The 18,205-nt window shown below is 49.0% G+C and overlaps 1 protein-coding gene across 2 annotated transcripts in view; it reads left to right on the plus strand.

Moving 5' to 3' along the window:
- The window catches only part of LOC104610275 (large ribosomal subunit protein eL20), a 39,689-nt gene that overhangs the window by 6,936 nt on the left and 14,548 nt on the right, over nucleotides 1-18,205 (plus strand). For both annotated transcript variants that reach the window (XM_088904110.1, XM_010276820.3), the window contains exon 2: nucleotides 135-210. In XM_088904110.1, coding sequence (XP_088760236.1) covers nucleotides 135-210 — 76 coding nt within the window. The remainder of the gene's footprint in view (nucleotides 1-134; nucleotides 211-18,205) is intronic.

The following is an 18,205-nucleotide window of genomic DNA, read 5'->3' on the forward strand; positions in this document are numbered from 1 at the left end:
ATGCAGCCCTAGTGCTCATAAGATATATATATATATAAACAACAACCACCTTGAAGTGAGACTGTAAATTTTTGCTCTCTCTCTCTCTTGCTTGTGACCTTTCAGATTCTAATATTGTTTTGATGTTATTGAAGCTTATGCAATAGCTGAAGGAAGACCTGTAAGAGAGCGCCGCCTTCCTTGCTGTGGCATCGGTGTTGGCTGGTTTTTGTAAGTCCGTTGACGTAGTCTTATTTATTCTTCATGTTTTCTTCATAGAATAAATTCATACAGCCAAATCAAGGCAGTTGACATCTCTATTTCACTATACTCATAGGAAATGAAACTTCTATTAGTAAGAGGATTGTATTACTAAAGAGATGAGAAACAAGGAAAATAAGCTTGGAATCTCTATACCACCTGTAGTGATCTACTACTCTAAATATAAAACAAGTGCTGCTCAAATATGTCATAATTTATATCTGAACTCTTATTTGAGAATCATAGAAAATGAAAATTGACTCATTTCAATCAATGGATGAGAAGGCTTAATTAAGTTGCCTTGTAAATTTGAATAAACTCTGTAAACATCTTGAATCAGAGACTGGCTTCATATTTTAGTATGACTCTTGCCTGAGCTACCATATTTTCCGAGTTCCAACACCATTATATCATAGTCCATGGAAATAGTTCACAAAATTGGACAATTTCTATTGGTGGTTTGGAGAGCTTGAGTGGGCATCTGACATGGATCCATCCTAGCATATAAATAGAATATTGCAGTGAAAAGGAATTATAACCTTCATGGGTCAACATACTTGAAACTACTCTGGTAGGCCTCTTACATTCATCAAAAAAGTTAATAGGTGCAAAATCAAGGTTTTTACCTAGCAACAAACTGAGTCTTGTCTAAGGTTTTCATTCCCCCCCCCCCTCTTTTTCTTTTTATTTGGCTAATGGGCTTGCATATGGATTGAATCTAGGCTGGAAATTTTTGATTCACATTGATGAATTATTTTATTATTTCTACAAGTTTTCTTTTTCCCTTATTTTTTCTTAGGATCTGGATCTTTGGATCTCTTTAATTTATTTTATTTTGTTTTATTTCTGTTAAAGTTCGGCCTGCCCTAGAAGTCTGTTTTGTTTGTTAGCTGTAAAGTAAACAGCAAGAAGGAAGAGAGGAAAGAAGAAGGAAGAAAGAGGAAGGAGAAGAGAAAAGGTCTGGTTAGAAAATAGGAAAAAGTCAACCCTAGTTTCGGCCAGACCTGTTATTATATTATTAATGTGATTGGAAAAGACATAAGTGCCCTTATTTAAGTAAGAGACACTCGAACTAACATAATAGTACACATCAGCACTCTCAACAGGTACAAAGACCGAAATACCCCTTCACTAACACTCCCCCTCAAGCTGGTGAGTATATATCATATAATCCCAGCTTGTTACATATGTAGTCCACTCTCCCCCGACTCAAACCTTTTGTAAACAAGTTTGCCCACTGATTTCCTGTATTAACATATGCAGTCTCTATGACTCCATTCAGCACCTTCTCTCTCACAAAATGAAAGTCAACTTCGATGTGCTTGGTTCTTTCATGAAACACCGGATTGGAAGAGATATGAACCGTTGCCTGATTGTCACAATAGAGCTTCATTGGAGTACTGATGTCATATCCTATCTCATGTACAAGGTTCCTTAGCCACACTAATTCACAAGCAGTATGTGCCATGGCCCTATATTCTGCTTCTACACTGCTTCTTGCCACAACTGTTTGCTTCTTAAGTCTGCATACTTTACCACCCTCCCCCTGAGCAACAAACCCTGGTGGTTGCTCCATGTAGACCTCCTTGAGCAAATCACCATGCAAAAAGGCATTTTTGATATCTAGTTGATGTTGAGGCCAATCATACATAGTTGCTAAGGAGATGACAACATAAACTAACCCTATCTTAGCAACCGGGGAGAATGTCTTTGTGTAGTCAATGCCATAGGTTTGGGAGTACCCTTTTGCAACCAGTCGCGCCTTCAGGCGCTCAACACGACCATCTGGCAAGTACTTAACGGTATACACCCACTTACAACCGACAGCCTGCTTCCCAGGAGGAAGAGCGGTGAGGTCCCAAGTGTGATTATGATGGAGGGTAGAGAGCTCTTCTTCCATAGCACGACACCACTCTGGAGAGGTAAGGGCTTCCTGGACATCATTAGGAACAACCACTGAGGATAACAAGGAGATGAACTGGCGATGGGAGGCGGAGAGGTGAGTAAGGGAAACAAAATTGGAAATAGGGTGAAGGGTGCAGGTGTGTTTACCTTTTTGTAAGGCAATAGGGAGATCAAAATCGGAGGTTGGTGTCAGATCTGGAGCCGGATCTGTCGACGGTGATGAAGACGGAGGAGGCGCAGCCGGTACACGTGGGCGATGTGTATACACGTGACGGATAGGTGGATGGGCAACGAACGGTGGCATCGGAGGCAAAGACGTAGGCACGACTGGAACCAGAGGAGGAGGTGATGTGGAGGAAGCAGCATCACCAGACCCCATGAAGAACGGAGTAGACTCGAAGAAAGTAACATCAGCACATACCAAAGAACGACGAGAATTGGGATGGTAACACTTGTACCCTTTCTGAGTTTGGGAATAGCCAAGGAAGATACACATAAGGGATCGTGCATCTAACTTGTCAGTCCCGGGACCCAGATTATGGACGAAGCAGACACACCCAAATACCCGAGGAGGAAGCGGAAACGGAGACATGTTGGGGAACAAGACACTAAAAGGAGAACGACCATCAAGAATAGACGTGGGCATTCGATTAATTAAGAAACAAGAGGTGAGCATTGCATCACTCCAAAAGAGTTTGGGAACATTCATGTGGTGCATGAGTGAGCGTGTCGGTTCTTTCTCTCAGCAACCCCATTTTGTTGTGGGGTGTAGGTACATGAAGTTTGGTGTATAATGCCATGTTGGTCCAAGTATTCTTGAAAGGATGAAGACAAGTATTCACGGCCATTATCAGAACGGAAAATTTTGATGTGAACGCCAAATTGATTGCGGATCTCAGCATAAAATTTCTGGAAGATGGCAAATAATTCACTTCTTTCTTTCATTAAATAGAGCCACATCATTCTTGAAAAGTCATCAACAAAAATAACAAAATATCTGTCCATTATATGACATCACTTTATAAGGACCCCAAACATCTGAATGAATTAAAGAAAAAGGACTCGACACACGGTTATCAACCCTAGAACTAAAGGGAACACGATGGTGTTTCCCAAATTGACACGACTCACAATCTAGAACAGAAAGTTGACTCAACGAAGGGACCAAGGACTTCAGCACTTTCAGCGAAGGATGACCAAATCTACAATGCCACTAGAGAGGAGGAATAGATGATTGAAGGGCCGTTGACGTTCTTCCACCACCATCAAGATTGTTGAGCAAGAGCAAGTGAAGAGAGGAGAGGAGAAGAGAGAAGAGAGGTGAGTCGAGTGATTGAAAGCCCTCCAGAACTTAGGGGGCGAAAGAATGATTTTATTATTTATACTAGTACAGTCGAACAATATAGACAGAAGAGAAATTACAACAGTACCCTTATGGTACTAAACCTGAATACATAAATAACTGTCAACACTCCCCCTCAAGTTGGAGCATAGATATTGATGAAGGATGATTTGACCCAACCTATGAAACGGCGACACGTGGACACTGACTCAGTGTAAGCGACAGCTCAGCATTGCGGTCCAGTACAACTAAACAACGGGCCCATAGAGCAGCTCGCTACATCGTAGCGCGCAAAAGGAGGAGCTCGCCACAACGCGAGCTCCGGGTTCCCCGAGCTACCTCTAAAGGGATATTCCGAGGCAACTTTAACTTGCGAGCTAAGAAAACCAACTCGCCTGAGCTCCCAAGTCATCCCGAGGACCAATTCTACTAAGGGTACTCTTGAAGTATTCCAAGCTCGCTGCAAAGTAGCTCGCTAATGGGCCGCACTAGCATTCCTCAGGAAGCTTCTATTTAACAGGCCGTACCAGTCAGACTGCGCCACGTCCCTTATTGACGACGCAGCCCCTGTCCTTTCGATAGTCTGCACCCACGTCTCTCAGTAGGCGGAGGCGTGCCTGTCACTTTGGAGACGTGTCACTCACCCGGGCGAGGAGTACGTCACAACGGCCACCTGCGCAGCCCTGGCAGGTAACGGCTGTGGCAGGGGCCCAGTGGCGGTTATGCCCGATCTCGCAAGAGCGCCCCTATAAAAGCCCTCAGGGCAGAAGAGAAACTTCTTCGAAAAAAACCTCTAATCTCTCGAATATAGTGATAAAGCGCGACCTCCACTCTTAGCCTTCGTTCTCTCTTTGCTTCCTGTACACAATACTAACTTAAGCATCGGAGTATTCCCACCGGGTAAAATCCCCGGGAATCCTTCCTTTCATCTTCTCAGGTGTCGTCCATTGCCAACAAGGAGCCAGTCAGCAGCTAGCTAGGAGTGCCTGGATCGTGCCGCATCATTTGGCGCCGTCTGTGGGAAACGCTTCGAAAGGCCTTTCTCTCTAAACTCTTTCAGTTTTTTCTTCCTCCTTGAAACAATCCAACGCTCATGGCTTCCTCTAGCAACGTTGGATGAAGCACGGAAATGGATAGCTCTAGGGAACTACCCCAGCTTCTTACTGTCTGTATCGGACAGTTCACCGTCCCCAGCCTGAACGTGCCGATCACAATGGCACCTGTCATCGCCCCACTCCCTGCTACAGTCGGAACGACGTTCACCAAACCTTCGGTCGTGCCCCCAGCGGCCAGCCCGAACCAGCTGGAGGACCTGATGTAGTGCATGAGGGCCATGTAGGCTCAAATGCAACAGTTCCAACAACTTCAGCTCTATCAACAACACGTATTGCACCAGGTCTTCCAGTATCAGTATTAGCAGCAGTTCCCCCAGCTGCCCCAACCCCAGCTTCAGCAGCCTCAGCTACCACCTCAACGCCCAGCCTCGCAGCAAGCCAAGTCTCGCCGCCAAAGCGAGCACCCCTCCGGCCGAGGAGAGGCCCCCCAAAATCTCCCAAAAAATCAGGCCTCCCCCCACGGCAAACGGGAGAGACCGGCTACCCCGATCTCGCCGCGGGCGGATAGGTCGGGAGGACCCCGGCTCGGTAGGTCTACGTCGCCTCGACAGTCGAAGTTTGGAACCCCGGTCCTTGAAAACCGGTTTGAGATCCTGGCAGTTGACTCCAAGCAGGACTCTTCTGTCCGCAACCATCACCAGCAGACCGGACTACTCCCTACGCAAACCATGCTGGACAGCACGGAGGTGAGCAGCACGAACGTCGAGCCCATCAAGAAGCAGAGATGCCGCCGCCGAGCTCGCCGATCTGTCACCCGCGATTTGCCCAAGCTCATGGGCAAAGAAGAGGTAAGCTCGGTCGAAGCCAAAGCTCCCCTCCTCTCGGTTCCGTCCCCCCTGTCTTCCGAACTCCTGGCAGTCCCGATGCCCAAGGATTTCAAGCTCCCCCCTCTTGACAAGTATGACGGGTCGTTCGACCCGAATGATCATGTAGATGCCTTTCAGTCACAGATGCACCTGGCGTGAGCCAGTGAGTCATGCATGTGTGTGGCCTTCTCCACCACTTTCAGGGGAGCAGCCCGCACGTGGTACCGGAACTTGGCACCCGGGTCGATAAGAAGTTGGGTGCAGTTCGCACAAGCCTTCACGTCCCACTTTGTCACCAACAAACGGTGCCCGTGAACTGAAGAAAGCATCTTCAACGTAGCACAAAGAGGGAGAGTCCATCCGGAGCTATATCAAGCGGTTCAACGACGCTTGTATGCAGATACCGCGCCTGGACCCCGCCGTACGCCTTGTAGCAACCAAGAAGGGCGTGACGCACAAAGAGTTCAAGTGGCACATGGTCGTCAACCAACCCATGACCATAACCGAGTTTCTAAAGCTTGCGGATAAGTTCATAGCCACCGAAGAGGAGATCAACCAAAAGGGCGAGGGCGCACCCGAAAAAAGAAAGAGAGAAGGAAAGCCTTCCAGTCAAGGGGACACCCGAAGGAAAAAGGAAACAGTTCGGGGGGCAAAGCCGGGTCAATTGTTCCGAGCTCCTGCATCGGACCGAGCTGATTATACCCCACTGAACGCGAAGCGGGCCGAAATCCTAATGGCGATCAAGGACGCCCCGTACGTGAAGTGGCCACCCCGTCTAAGGGGGAATCTCAATGAAAGAAATAAGAGTCTGTATTGCAGTTTTCACAAGGACCACGGTCATAGTACCGAGAGTTGTAAAAACCTCCGCGACGAGATAGAGGAGCTCATTCGTCGCGGATATTTGAGAAACTTTGTACAAAATAATAATAACAATAGTAATAGAACAGGTCAGCAAGGTAAGCACGGTAAAGATGCTCCCGAGTCCAATAGCAAGCCGGCCGAACAACCGCAGAGGCAGCCTCCAGAGGAGAGGCCAGTTCGGGGAACCATCCACATGATAGTGGGAGGTTCGATCGTTGCGGGTTGCACTTTAGCAGCAGCTCGGACGTCAGTTCGTGAGGCCACCTGGGAAGAGCAGAAACCCCAAAGCGGCCGAAGACGGGAGGCCCAATTTTCTTCACAGAAGACGATGCGCGAGGAGTCCACTACCCCCACGACGACGCGCTCGTAATAAAGCTAAGGATCAACGACTTTGAGGTCAGGCGTGTACTCGTCGACTCAGGCAGCTCAGCCGACATTCTGTTCAAAGCTGCGTTTGACCAACTCCAGTTGCAGAGAAGCGACCTAAAGCCCGTAGACACTCCTTTGGTAGGCTTCAGCGGAGAAGAAGTCCGACCCCTTGGGAAAATAACAGTACCTGTGGATGTCGGCACGTGGCCTTGTGTGGTCAGATTCAAGCACGACTTCTTGGTGGTCGCGACCCCCTCCCCCTACAATGCCATAGTAGGTCGACCGATCACCCATGTCCTACAGGCGGTGGTCTCCACTTACCACTTGGCTATGAAGTTCCCAACAGACATCGGTGTGGGGGTAGCGCGGGGCGACCAGCTCGAGTACCGCAAGTGCTACGTTGCCGCCCTGAAGGGTAAAACCAAGGTGGCCGATGACCTCGAACTGGAACGACCCACGGAGCAGGGTGAAGAGCGAGCCGCGCCCACGGAAGAAACAGTCGCGATCCCGACCTCAACAGCAGACCCAGCTCGGACGCTTCAGATCGGCGCTTCTGTCCAGGAACCCCTACGATCCGAACTGGTAAGCTTTTTACTTCAAAATTTAGATATCTTTGCATGGTCCGCGGCAAAGATGCCCGGTATAGACCCCGAACTCATAACTCACAAGCTGAACACTGATCCTGTAGTTAGGCCCGTTAGACAGAAACGCAACCTAGCCCTGGAACGGTGGAAAGTGGTCGACGAGGAAGTCGAGAAGCTCCTCGCAGCGGACTTCATAAGAGAAGTCCACTACCCGAGCTGGGTAGCCAACCCAGTCCTGGTAAAGAAGGCCAACGGCAAGTGGTGCATGTGCGTCGACTACACCGACCTGAACCGGGCTTGCCCGAAAAACTTTTTCCCGCTCCCCAGAATCGACCGTTTGGTGGACGCGACCTCAGGGCATGAGTTGCTAAGTTTCTTGGACGCCTATTCGGGCTATAACCAAATCAGGATGGACCCGACGGACGAGGAAAAGACTGCCTTCATCACAGAATAAGGACTGTACTGTTACAAGGTTATGCCCTTCGGTTTGAAAAATGCAGGGGCAACCTTCCAAAGGCTCGTAAATAAATTGTTTGCGCCATTAATCGGCAGAAAAGTAGAATGCTATGTAGACGACATGGTCGTCAAAACTCAATTCTCACATGAATTAATACAAGACTTGCATTCTGTTTTTGAAATTTTGCGTAAATTTAATATGAGATTGAACCCAAACAAGTGTGTGTTTGGTGTGACCTTGGGTAAATTCCTAGGATACATTGTTAACCGGCGCGGCATTGAAGCCAACCCGGATAAGGTTAAGGCCATCTTAGACATGAGACCACCCCGTAAGTTGAAGGAGGTTCAGAGGTTGAATGGCCGCATAGCCGCCCTGAGCCGCTTCATGTCCAAATCGGCGGACCGCTGTCTGCCGTTCTTTAAGGCAATCAAGAGCAAAGGGTTCGAGTGGACCCAAGACTGTCAGCTCGCGTTTGACGAGCTCAAGAAATACCTTGCTAGTGTGCTGATCTTAACCCGGCCCGAGGAGGGCGACGTTTTAGAACTGTACCTCTCGGCGAGCGACGAAGTGGTCAGTTCGGTACTAATAAAGGAAGTAGATCAGGTCCAACGACCCATCTATTATGTTAGTAAAGTATTGCAGGGAGCAGAGTCGAGATACCCGGAGATAGAAAAGCTAGCGTACGCACTGGTAATTGCAGCTCGGAAGCTCCGCCCGTACTTCCAGGCTCACACTGTTATCATTCTCAGTGACAAACCTCTGAGGCAAGTCTTACTTAAGCCCGAGGTCTCTGGTCGGTTGACGAAGTGGGCCGTTGAGCTCAGCGAGTACGATCTCCAGTACAAGCCGCGAACTGCCATTAAGGCCCAAGCCTTGGCAGATTTCATCGCTGAGTGCACATTTAGCTCTGAAGCCCCCAGGTCGGTTGAGCACGAGGCTCCCAATTCAGGTGAGCCTGAAGCTCCCAGGCCGGTCGAGTCCGAGCCCCGTGAGGTAGTAACCAGTGTGGCATCTCTCCTAGTTCGGCCAAGCCCGAGCTGGGATGAGGAGCCCTGGATCCTTCACGTAGATGGCTCCTCAAACCAGCAGGGCAGCGGAGCCGGAATAGTTCTGCACGGTCCAAGTGGCACGAAACTGGAGTACGCGCTACGCTTCGAGTTCGCGGCATTTGACAATGAAGCGGAGTACGAGGCGTTGATAGTTGGACTAGCTCTAGCCAGAGAAGTAGAAGCCAAACACATCGTTATCTGCAGCGACTCTCAGCTTGTGGTCAACCAGGTCACCGGCGAATACGAAGCTCGCGAGCCAACCATGATCGCCTACTTAGCCAAAGTCAGAGAGGCCTTGCTCAACTTCCAGTCACACTTTATCAGACAAATCCCTAGGTCAGAGAACGCTGAGGCCGACGCCCTGTCCAGGTTAGCCAGCACTAGCGACATCACCATGAGAACAGTGTACATAGAGGACCTGTCTCGGCCTAGCATTCTCAGGGGAGCAGAGGAGGTCGCTCCCGTCGTTCAAGCAGAGCTGAGCTGGATTGACCCGCTCGCGAGCTTCTTGCTACACGGGACCCTCCCCGCAGACTGCAATGCGGCCAGAAGGGTGCAACGCCAGGCAGCCAAGTACGTCATGATAGACGAGCGGCTGTACAGGAGATCCTACACGCTCCCCTATCTGCGTTGCTTGCGGCCTACTGAAGCCGAACTCGTACTCTGCGATATTCATGAGGGGTTGTATGGCGGGCACTTGGGGGGCAGGGCCCTTGCCCAGAGGGCGCTTCGACAAGGGTATTATTGGCCAACAATGAAGGCAGACGCTATTGAGCTCGTCAGAAAATGTGACAAATGCCAGAGACATGCCAATATCCACCACCAACCCGCTGCCGACCTCAAGTACCTCACCAGCCCGTGGCCCTTTGTGCAGTGGGGCATCGATCTACTCGGGCCATTCCCGCCAGCAACGGGTGGAAGGAAGTTCTTAGTAGTAGCAGTGGACTATTTTACCAAGTGGGTAGAAGCTGAACCCCTCGTGACGATTACAGCCCGAAATGTTCAAAACTTCTTTTGGAAGAACATCGTGTGCCGCTTCGGATTACCTCAGGTATTGATCTCTGACAACGGCAAGCAGTTCGAGGACATCAAATTTCAAGACTGGTGCCGAGACATGGGAATCCAACAGAATTTTACTTCAGTTGCGCACCCTCAAGCAAACGGTCAGGCAGAAGTCACGAACTACCCAGCTAAAGGGTTGTGGGCAGATGAACTACCCAGTGTCCTGTAAGCCTACTGGACCACGGAGAAGACCGCCACGGGAGAAACACCCTTCAATCTCACCTACGACACCGAAGCAGTGATCCCCACAGAGATCGAAGTACCTACGCTGCGACTAGAAGCATACAATGATCAGACAAACGAAGATGAGCTACGTACCAACCTCGATCTACTCGACGAAGTAAGGGACCTCGCGTACATTAGGACCGCAGCCTACCAGCAGAGAGTAGCTCGGTACTATAACGCCAGGGTCAAGAAGCGGAACCTCCGCGTTGGCGACCTGGTCCTTCGTAAAGTTATGGTACCTGAGCCCGGCGCTGGCAAGCTCGGGCCCAACTGGGAAGGTCCTTACCGAGTGAAACGAGTGCTCGGGGAAGGAACATACGAGCTCGAGACCCTCGAAGGAAAACAAATACCTTGGGCATGGAATATTGTCAACCTAAGACAATATTATCTGTAAGAATCGAGTAAGCCACGAGCCACTCCCCAAGCCTTAGGGCTAGAATACCGAGCTAACATGACCTCGGCACATAAGACCCAGTCGTCTCTTCGGCATGGGCGAAATCAAGTGTAAGGAAAGTAGACTACGAGTCGCTCCCAGAGCCTAAGGGCCACAAGAAGACCCCAGTTGCCACTTCGGTCTGGGAGAAGTCTAGGAGCGGACTACGGGTCCCTCTCTAAGCCTAAGGGCCACAACAGGACCCAGTCGCCTCTATGGCATGAGCAAACTCCGAGAGTGGGCCGCGAGCCACTCCTTCAGCCCAAGGGCCAAAACACCGAGCTAACAAAGACCTCGGCGTGAAGAAAGAGCCACTTCAGTGGCGAAGGCAAGGTATGAAATATCAAAGGCGTAAGCAGCTTGGGTTCAAACCCTACAAAGCATAGCTCGTCTCAATACGTTGGTCAAACTGAGGAATAACCAACCAAAGCTTAGTTCGGACATACATAGTAATCACTTCACGGTATACCACAGAGGCCTTAAACGTGACAAATCGGGATAACGACTACCGAAGAGCCCTACTTTGGGTATATAACTTTAATAGCTCAAATGATGAGATCGCGTCAGCAAAAATAAAGGGAGTTCATCATACTCAAAAGAAGGAAGAAACTTCCATTGCCAAAAAAAAAGAAAGAAAGAAAGAAAGAGCAGAAAAGGAAAATAAGAAGTGCAGTAACCGAGCTAAATAGCTCGGTAAAGGTTTGATCATCACAGGGCACAACCGCCCAACCGAAAACTTGTGAAAGATCGGGTTTACGGCACCCGGAAGCCACCAAAAGCCTAGAGAAATGCCACCTCAAGGATCCGCCTCCTCATCCTCTAGAGAGTCAGGCTCCTCTTCATCCGCTTGATCTGCTGTCTCAGGGGACAGACCTTTCATAGTAATGCCGTCAAGGTTGAGCCCGGAGAACTTCTTCCGAACCAACCCACCGGCAGAGCTTAAACCCTGAGTGGTACGAACCCGAACCATACTCTGCCTGGAGGTCATGAAATTCCTAGGAGTCTTTAAAATCCCAGACCGCTTTCTCTTGCTCAGCCTCCACCATCTGATCAAAGTTTCGAGTCCGATTCAGAAGAGTGGACTCCAAGTCTCGCACCTGTTGCCTAAGGAGCTCCCTCTCCCCCGCCATCCTCGACGATTTCTCCCTATAACGTGCGTTCTCTTCAGCAAGCCGGGCGATTTGAGCCTCTTGGTCGTGGACGAGCAGCTCTTGAGACTCACTCCCCTTGCGGGTGTGATGGAGCTCGCCCCGGATCCGATCAAGCTCGCCCTGGAGCTTCTGGTTGGCAACCCGCTGGTCGAGGGCGTCGACGCGATGGATGCGCGTCTGGAGAGCCATGGCATGGATGGCGGAATTTACCTATTGACGGAAAAGATCAGAAGACAGCGGAAAAGGGCAAAACTGTTAGACAGTTTTGTATGCCCTTAGCTTCAATCAGAATGATGTACTTTATGAGTTTATTGTAAATGAATAAAAGTGCATATTTGATTCATGTTCCCTTGGTATGTTTCTGTGTAATACCCTTAAACTGGACACTTAATGAGACTCGTGTTAGTTTAGAATGTTCACAGCCAGTGGGTCGGTCTGTGGAGACCTATCCTGACAAGGCTGACACTGTGGTGCCACCAAGTCGGTTGGGGTGGCCTGTCTCAGCTGCCAGGGTGAGACCCTAGGCACATACAGTGTAGGATTAATTGAATCTTTGAACTGGACCAGATTTTCAGTATTGCCCTGGACCTTGGAGATTGATGGGCAAAACTGGAAAGTTACACCCGACCCCTAGACTCGATTATGATACTGCACTAGGTGTCGGATTGGGCTGTCTTTGATGTACCAATCAGTGAGATCCTTAGCGGGGGTCAAAACCTGGGTATGTTGGGACAGTCCGAGAATTCATCTGAGTGGGTGATCATAGTGACAGGATCAGCCCCTTTATCGGACAAAGGTAATGATCGGGGATGCACTCTCACTGATGGAAACCAAGACTACCGGCAGCCGATTTCAACCGTTGAGATTTGTTTTGCAAAGTATATTTTATATGAGATATAAAAGTATATATATTATGGTTTCTCAAATGTTTGCAAAAAGGTTTTAATTCCCGGGATCCATACAAGTAGAGAGTGCAACACTGTTCCTTGCAGCCGAGGGAGAGGTCCTCTCTTGTCGAGCAGTGTATGATCATTATGGGCTGAGAGGTTAAGTGTAAGACCATTGAGGATAATACCTGATGGGCTAATCTTGCATCTGCCCACAGTCCCTGGGTGTTACAAGGTGGCTTGGCCCAGGGACCACTTAGGGTAAGTGTTGGGCCCATAGAGCCCATTTGATGGGTTTTCAGGGGGTGCACTGTCCTTAACAGTGTATTCGGCCAGGCCTTGTAATAAAGGCTGGGCTGAACCCATGTGGCTGATGTGTAGATCAATGCTTGGGTCCCACGCCATACAAGGAAGCCCAACTGGGCAGCAGTTAGGAAGGTTAAGTGAGCACATAAGCTTAATGGGCCTAAAGCCCATTTCGAACTGGGCTATTTATTTAGTTAATAATGGGGCGAATTCTGAGATGGATTAGCAGATAGGATAGGGTCTTGACCCTATCCACTCAAAGAGTCCAGATCTGAATGTGATTCAGATCTAGAAACCTCCTAATGAGATTAGGAGAAAGCTAATCTAATCTGCAGATAAGATAAGGGTTTATCCTTATCACCTGAAGAGAAGGCTGATCCAAATATGATTTGGATAAGCAACTCTTAATGAGATTAGGAGCTGATCTTTTTAGGTTAACAAAAGGAGGGGGCGGCAGCCTTTAGTGATACACATCAGATTTTCTTCAGTGCTGAAATCTCAAGAAGAGAGAATTTTGCACCCTGCGAATACTCTCTTGTCGCCTCCCTGTTCTTGCCGCCCTGTTTGCCAGTTCGATCTCTAGTTGTGGGAGAAGTCAAGATTCGATCTTGACATTAGTTCTTTGAGAAAGAATTGATAGGAATCTATGCTCACGTGTCATCCTACTGATTCTTGCGAAGGACAGAGTTCTTGGAGAAGAACACTGCTGATTCTGCTCCATCCTGCATTGCGCCATCTTCAGTGGGAGCAGTCTTTGGATCCTTCCTTGGGCGTGAACACTTTCGTTGGGAGATACTATTTCACCGTATCAGGTATAATCCTCTCCTACTCCTTTTGGTTCAGATTTGGTTCAGTTTATGGTTCAAGAATGATCATTGAAAATATGATTTTCTAAAATAGGGAATGTGATTCCCAGTTGAAGGGAGAAAAAAATTTTTGAAATTTGCCCCCTTATTCTGCAATCTTTGGGCGTCCATACGATGGATCTCTCATCTCTTCAAAAACAAGAGAGAAAAAGGAAAAAGGCCACTTACCACCATGCAATGGGCAGAGGCGAACGTGGAGAGATCCCCAGGCTCCATGTTTCCCCACTGAGCGATCTCGTCATTAGTGATTGCCTTCCGACTCCTCCGGTGAGCTACCAAATAATCATTTACCACTTCCCAGTTTCCCACTAGGAACCGGGGGTAAGGACAGGGCTGAAGGGGGTTATAGGCCTCCCCCGGCTGAGGGAGCTCGTTTCCCCCAGGGTTAATCCCACTAGCCCCCTCAGGAGGGGGCATTGGAACCTTGGGCGGAGGAGAGGGTAGGACCGGCTCGGCAGACCCGAACTCAGTGCTTCCCAAAGGAGGGGTCCGGTCGGGGCACGTACTTTTCGCATGGCGTCTCTGGCTGCCCGAGAGAAGGCGGCGCGAATCGGCACTAGACATGGTGGTTGCCAAAAGACCACAAGATATTAGTCCGACAAGAAACAAAATACATGTGTACACAAGTCACAAGGCACTACGCGACCTAAAGGGCCGACCTACCTAGGCTCAAGCCTGCCTGCACGAGCTTCTCCTCGGCCAAGTAGTCCGAGCAAAGGAAGCCTACCGACGCCCAGGACAGCATCGTTTTCCGAATCTCAGGGTCCAGCTCGGCCCCGGGGTCCTGGATGGCGCCCCTCCAAGCAGTGGGAAATGGCCACCCCTCAGGGTTACGGACCACAAAGTAGTCCCGCTTCCAGGCGGGAATCTTATTCGGCAGCTCGTACAAGAGCTTGTAGCTGCGACGAGGAGAGGTAATAAAAACGCCTCTCCGGAGGAACCCCAGGAGCAGCGTTCTTTATACAAAGGATAGAGACAAAAATATCAAGGTCCAAAGGAAGGCAAAACTCGTGACACAGGGATATAGTCCCAACCATGTTTCGAACGGCGTTGGGATGAAGCTGGTCAATAGTGACGTTGAAGTGATTTAGCACCTCCACTATCAAGGGGTGCAGGGGGAGACGCAAGCCAGCCTCGAGTTGTTCCTAAAAGATTACTATATCATTGGGACCATGCTCCCAGGGGAAGTTGCCAGTAGGGAGGCTGTAAACCAGGTCCCCACGAAGGCGAAAGTAGCAGATCAGAGACCTGAGCCTCTCCGCTGTCATTAAGGAAGGGCCAAAGATATCAGGCTCCCTCCCCCTAGAAGTAGATGCCATGTCGCCAGAGGCCTCCCGAGCCTCCGGGATCTGCTCCCAGGCTCCTCCCGAGCTCGAGGGAGCATCATCATCCTGGCTATCGCCCCTGCGATAGGTATGGCGTGGGTACCCAGACATGGCTGACAGCGATTGGGACTCACCAGAGCAGACTGAGGAACTCGAGTAGACTAGGCGAAGTACGCGACCTCAGAATCCAAAGACAGCAAGATGGCGTGGAAGAAGATAGGGCCCGAGGGGGCCCCCTATTTATAGTCCCCATCCTTTCAAACTGATGGCCCGGATCAAAGTAGATCCAACGGTCCACGGGCGCCTTGACCGCACGCCTTTTGAAAACCGAAGGCGATTGGTGGCACGTCTTCCATGATTAAGGTAGTCGCAGCCGCATGACGTTCGGAGTTAAAGGCTACCTCAGCACGTTTTCGGAATCTGAAAAGTCAGAGAAGTCAGAAGATCTCTTGATTCCCGCAAATGCATTTAATGGGAATAGTCAATCAAGTTTGAATTTCGGTCAAATCAGTCCATCGCGCTTCATAAACTCCCCGCGCTAAGCCGATACTCTTAGCTCGAGAAGTGGGGGGCAATTGATGAAGGATGATTTGACCCAACCTATGAAACGGCAACACGTGGACACTGACTCAATGTAAGCGACAGCTCAGCATTGCGGTGCAGTACAACTAAGTAACGGGCCCATAGAGCAGCTCGCTACATCGTAGCGCACAAAAGGAGGAGTTCGCCACAACGCGAGCTCCGGGTTCCCTGAGCTACCTCTAAAGGGATATTCCGAGGCAACTTTAACTTGCGAGCTAAGAAAACCAACTCGCCCGAGCTCCCAAGTCATCCCGAGGACCAATTCTACTAAGGGTACTCCTGAAGTATTCCAAGCTCGCTACAAAGTAGCTCGCGAATGGGCCGCACGAGCATTCCTCAGGAAGCTTCTATTTAACAGGCCATACTAGTCAGACTGCGCCACGTCCCTTACTGACGGCGCAGCCCTTGTTCTTTCGACAGTCTGCACCCATGTCTCTTAGTAGGCGGAGGCGTGCCTGTCACTTTGGAGACGTGTCACTCACCCGGGTGAGGAGTACGTCACAACGGCCACCTGCGCAGCCCTGGCAGGTAATGGCTGTGGCTGGGGCCCAGTGGCGGTTATGCCTGATCTCGCAAGAGCGCCCCTATAAAAGCCCTCAGGGCAGAAGAGAAACTTCTTCGAAAAAAACCTCTAATCTCTCGAATATAGTGATAAAGCGCGACCTCCACTCTTAGCCTTCGTTCTCTCTTTGCTTCCTGTACACAATACTAGCTTAAGCATCGGAGTATTCCCACCGGGTAAAATCCCCGGGAATCCTTCCTTTCATCTTCTCAAGTGTCGTCCGTTGCCAACAAGGAGCCAATCAACAGCCAGCTAGGAGTGCCTGGATCGTGCCGCATTAGATATCAATCATGCCCAACTTGTCACAAAGATCATGATGTCTGGAATGGTTTAAACCCTTTGTAAAGATGTCTGCAAGCTGGTTTTCAGAAGTGACATAGGGGGTACACACTTCGCCTGTGATAACTTTCTCTCTGATAAAATGCTTGTCAACTTCGATGTGCTTTGTTCTATCATGTAGCACCGGATTGGCAGCAATGCTTATAGCTGCTTTGTTATCACAAAATAGAGTTATAGGTTTGGTCACTGGGAAACCCAACTCCCCCAACAAATTCTTTATCCACATGCCTTCAGCAACCCCGTGGGCCATAGCACGATATTCATTTTCAGCACTGGATCTAGCCACCACATTTTGCTTTTTACTCCTCCATGTAACAAGGTTCCCTCCTATAAAGGTGCAATAGCCACTGGTAGACTTTCTGTCACTTTGGGATCCAGCCCAATCTGCATCTGTATAAACTTCAATTTTCAAATGTCCGTGCTTTTGAAATAACAAACCAATACCCGGATACTTCTTTAGATATCGGAGGATTCTCTCTGTTGCTTCAAGATGAGAAGACCTAGGAGCATGCATGAACTGACTGAGGACACCAACAGCATATGCAATGTCTGGGCGAGTCCTAGAAAGGTATAACAATCTCCCTACAAGCCTCTGAAACTGTTTCACATCCTTGAGAGATTCACCACAGTTGTCACCTAATTTATGGTTGGGGTCAATGGGAGAGTCAACTGGCTTCACCCCCATCTTCCCAGTGTTCTGAAGTAAATCTAGGATATATTTCCTTTGAGAAATGAAGATACCCTTCTTTGATCGGGCAACTTCAATTTCAAAGAAGTATCTGGCAGGTCCTAGATCCTTCACTTCAAACTGAGTGACAAGAAAAAGTTTTAATTTCTGAATTTCATCATCCCAATCACCAGTAACAATCATGTCATCCACATATACAATTAGAGCAGCAATTTTACCTTCTCCTTTTTTCACAAACAATGTGTGATATGATTGACATTGCCTATATCCTTTTTGCTGAACTGCCACATGGAATCTGCTGAACCAAGCTCTTGGTGATTGTTCCAGCCCGTATAAGGACATCTTCAACTTGCACACTTTCTGTTCATTGCCTTGGGCTAGAAAACCAGGAGGTTGAATCATGTACACTTCCTCTTCAAGGTCACCATTCAAGAATGCATTCTTGATGTCCAGCTGGTGTAAAACCCAATCCAGATTAGCCGCAAGAGAGAAAATGACTCTAATGGAATTCATCTTGGCAACGGGGGCAAAAGTTTCTGCATAATCAACTCCATACACTTGAGTAAATCCCTTTGCCACTAAGCGAGTTTTATACCTTTCCACTAATCCATCAGCCTTATGCTTGACTGTGAACACCCATTTACATCCAACTGGAACTTTCCCTTAGGAAGATCAACAAGTTCTCATGTGCCATTTTTGTGAAGGGCATTAATTTCTTCCCTCATGGCATTTGTCCATTCAGGAACTGAAAGAGCTTCTGCCACATTCTTAGGGATAGGGACACTGTCAATAGAGGTAAGGAAAGCACGGAATGAGGGTGAAATGTTCTCATAGGAGACAAAGTTGGAAATGGGATGTTTAGTGGTGCACAATCTAACACCCTTCCTGTGAGCAATAGGGCGGTCAAGATCATTAGCAGTAGATGAATCATTTTCAATAGATTCAAGGACATCATTGGGAGCCAAAATACCTGAGTGAGTATGATCCTCCCCCAAGGAGTCTGGTGGCACTGGAGGTACAACTTCCGGATTCTCTACAGCTCTTGAATTTG

The sequence above is a fragment of the Nelumbo nucifera genome, chromosome 4 (genome assembly GCF_055504915.1).
Source record: "Nelumbo nucifera cultivar China Antique chromosome 4, China Antique-T2T, whole genome shotgun sequence".
NCBI classification, from domain to species: domain Eukaryota; kingdom Viridiplantae; phylum Streptophyta; class Magnoliopsida; order Proteales; family Nelumbonaceae; genus Nelumbo; species Nelumbo nucifera.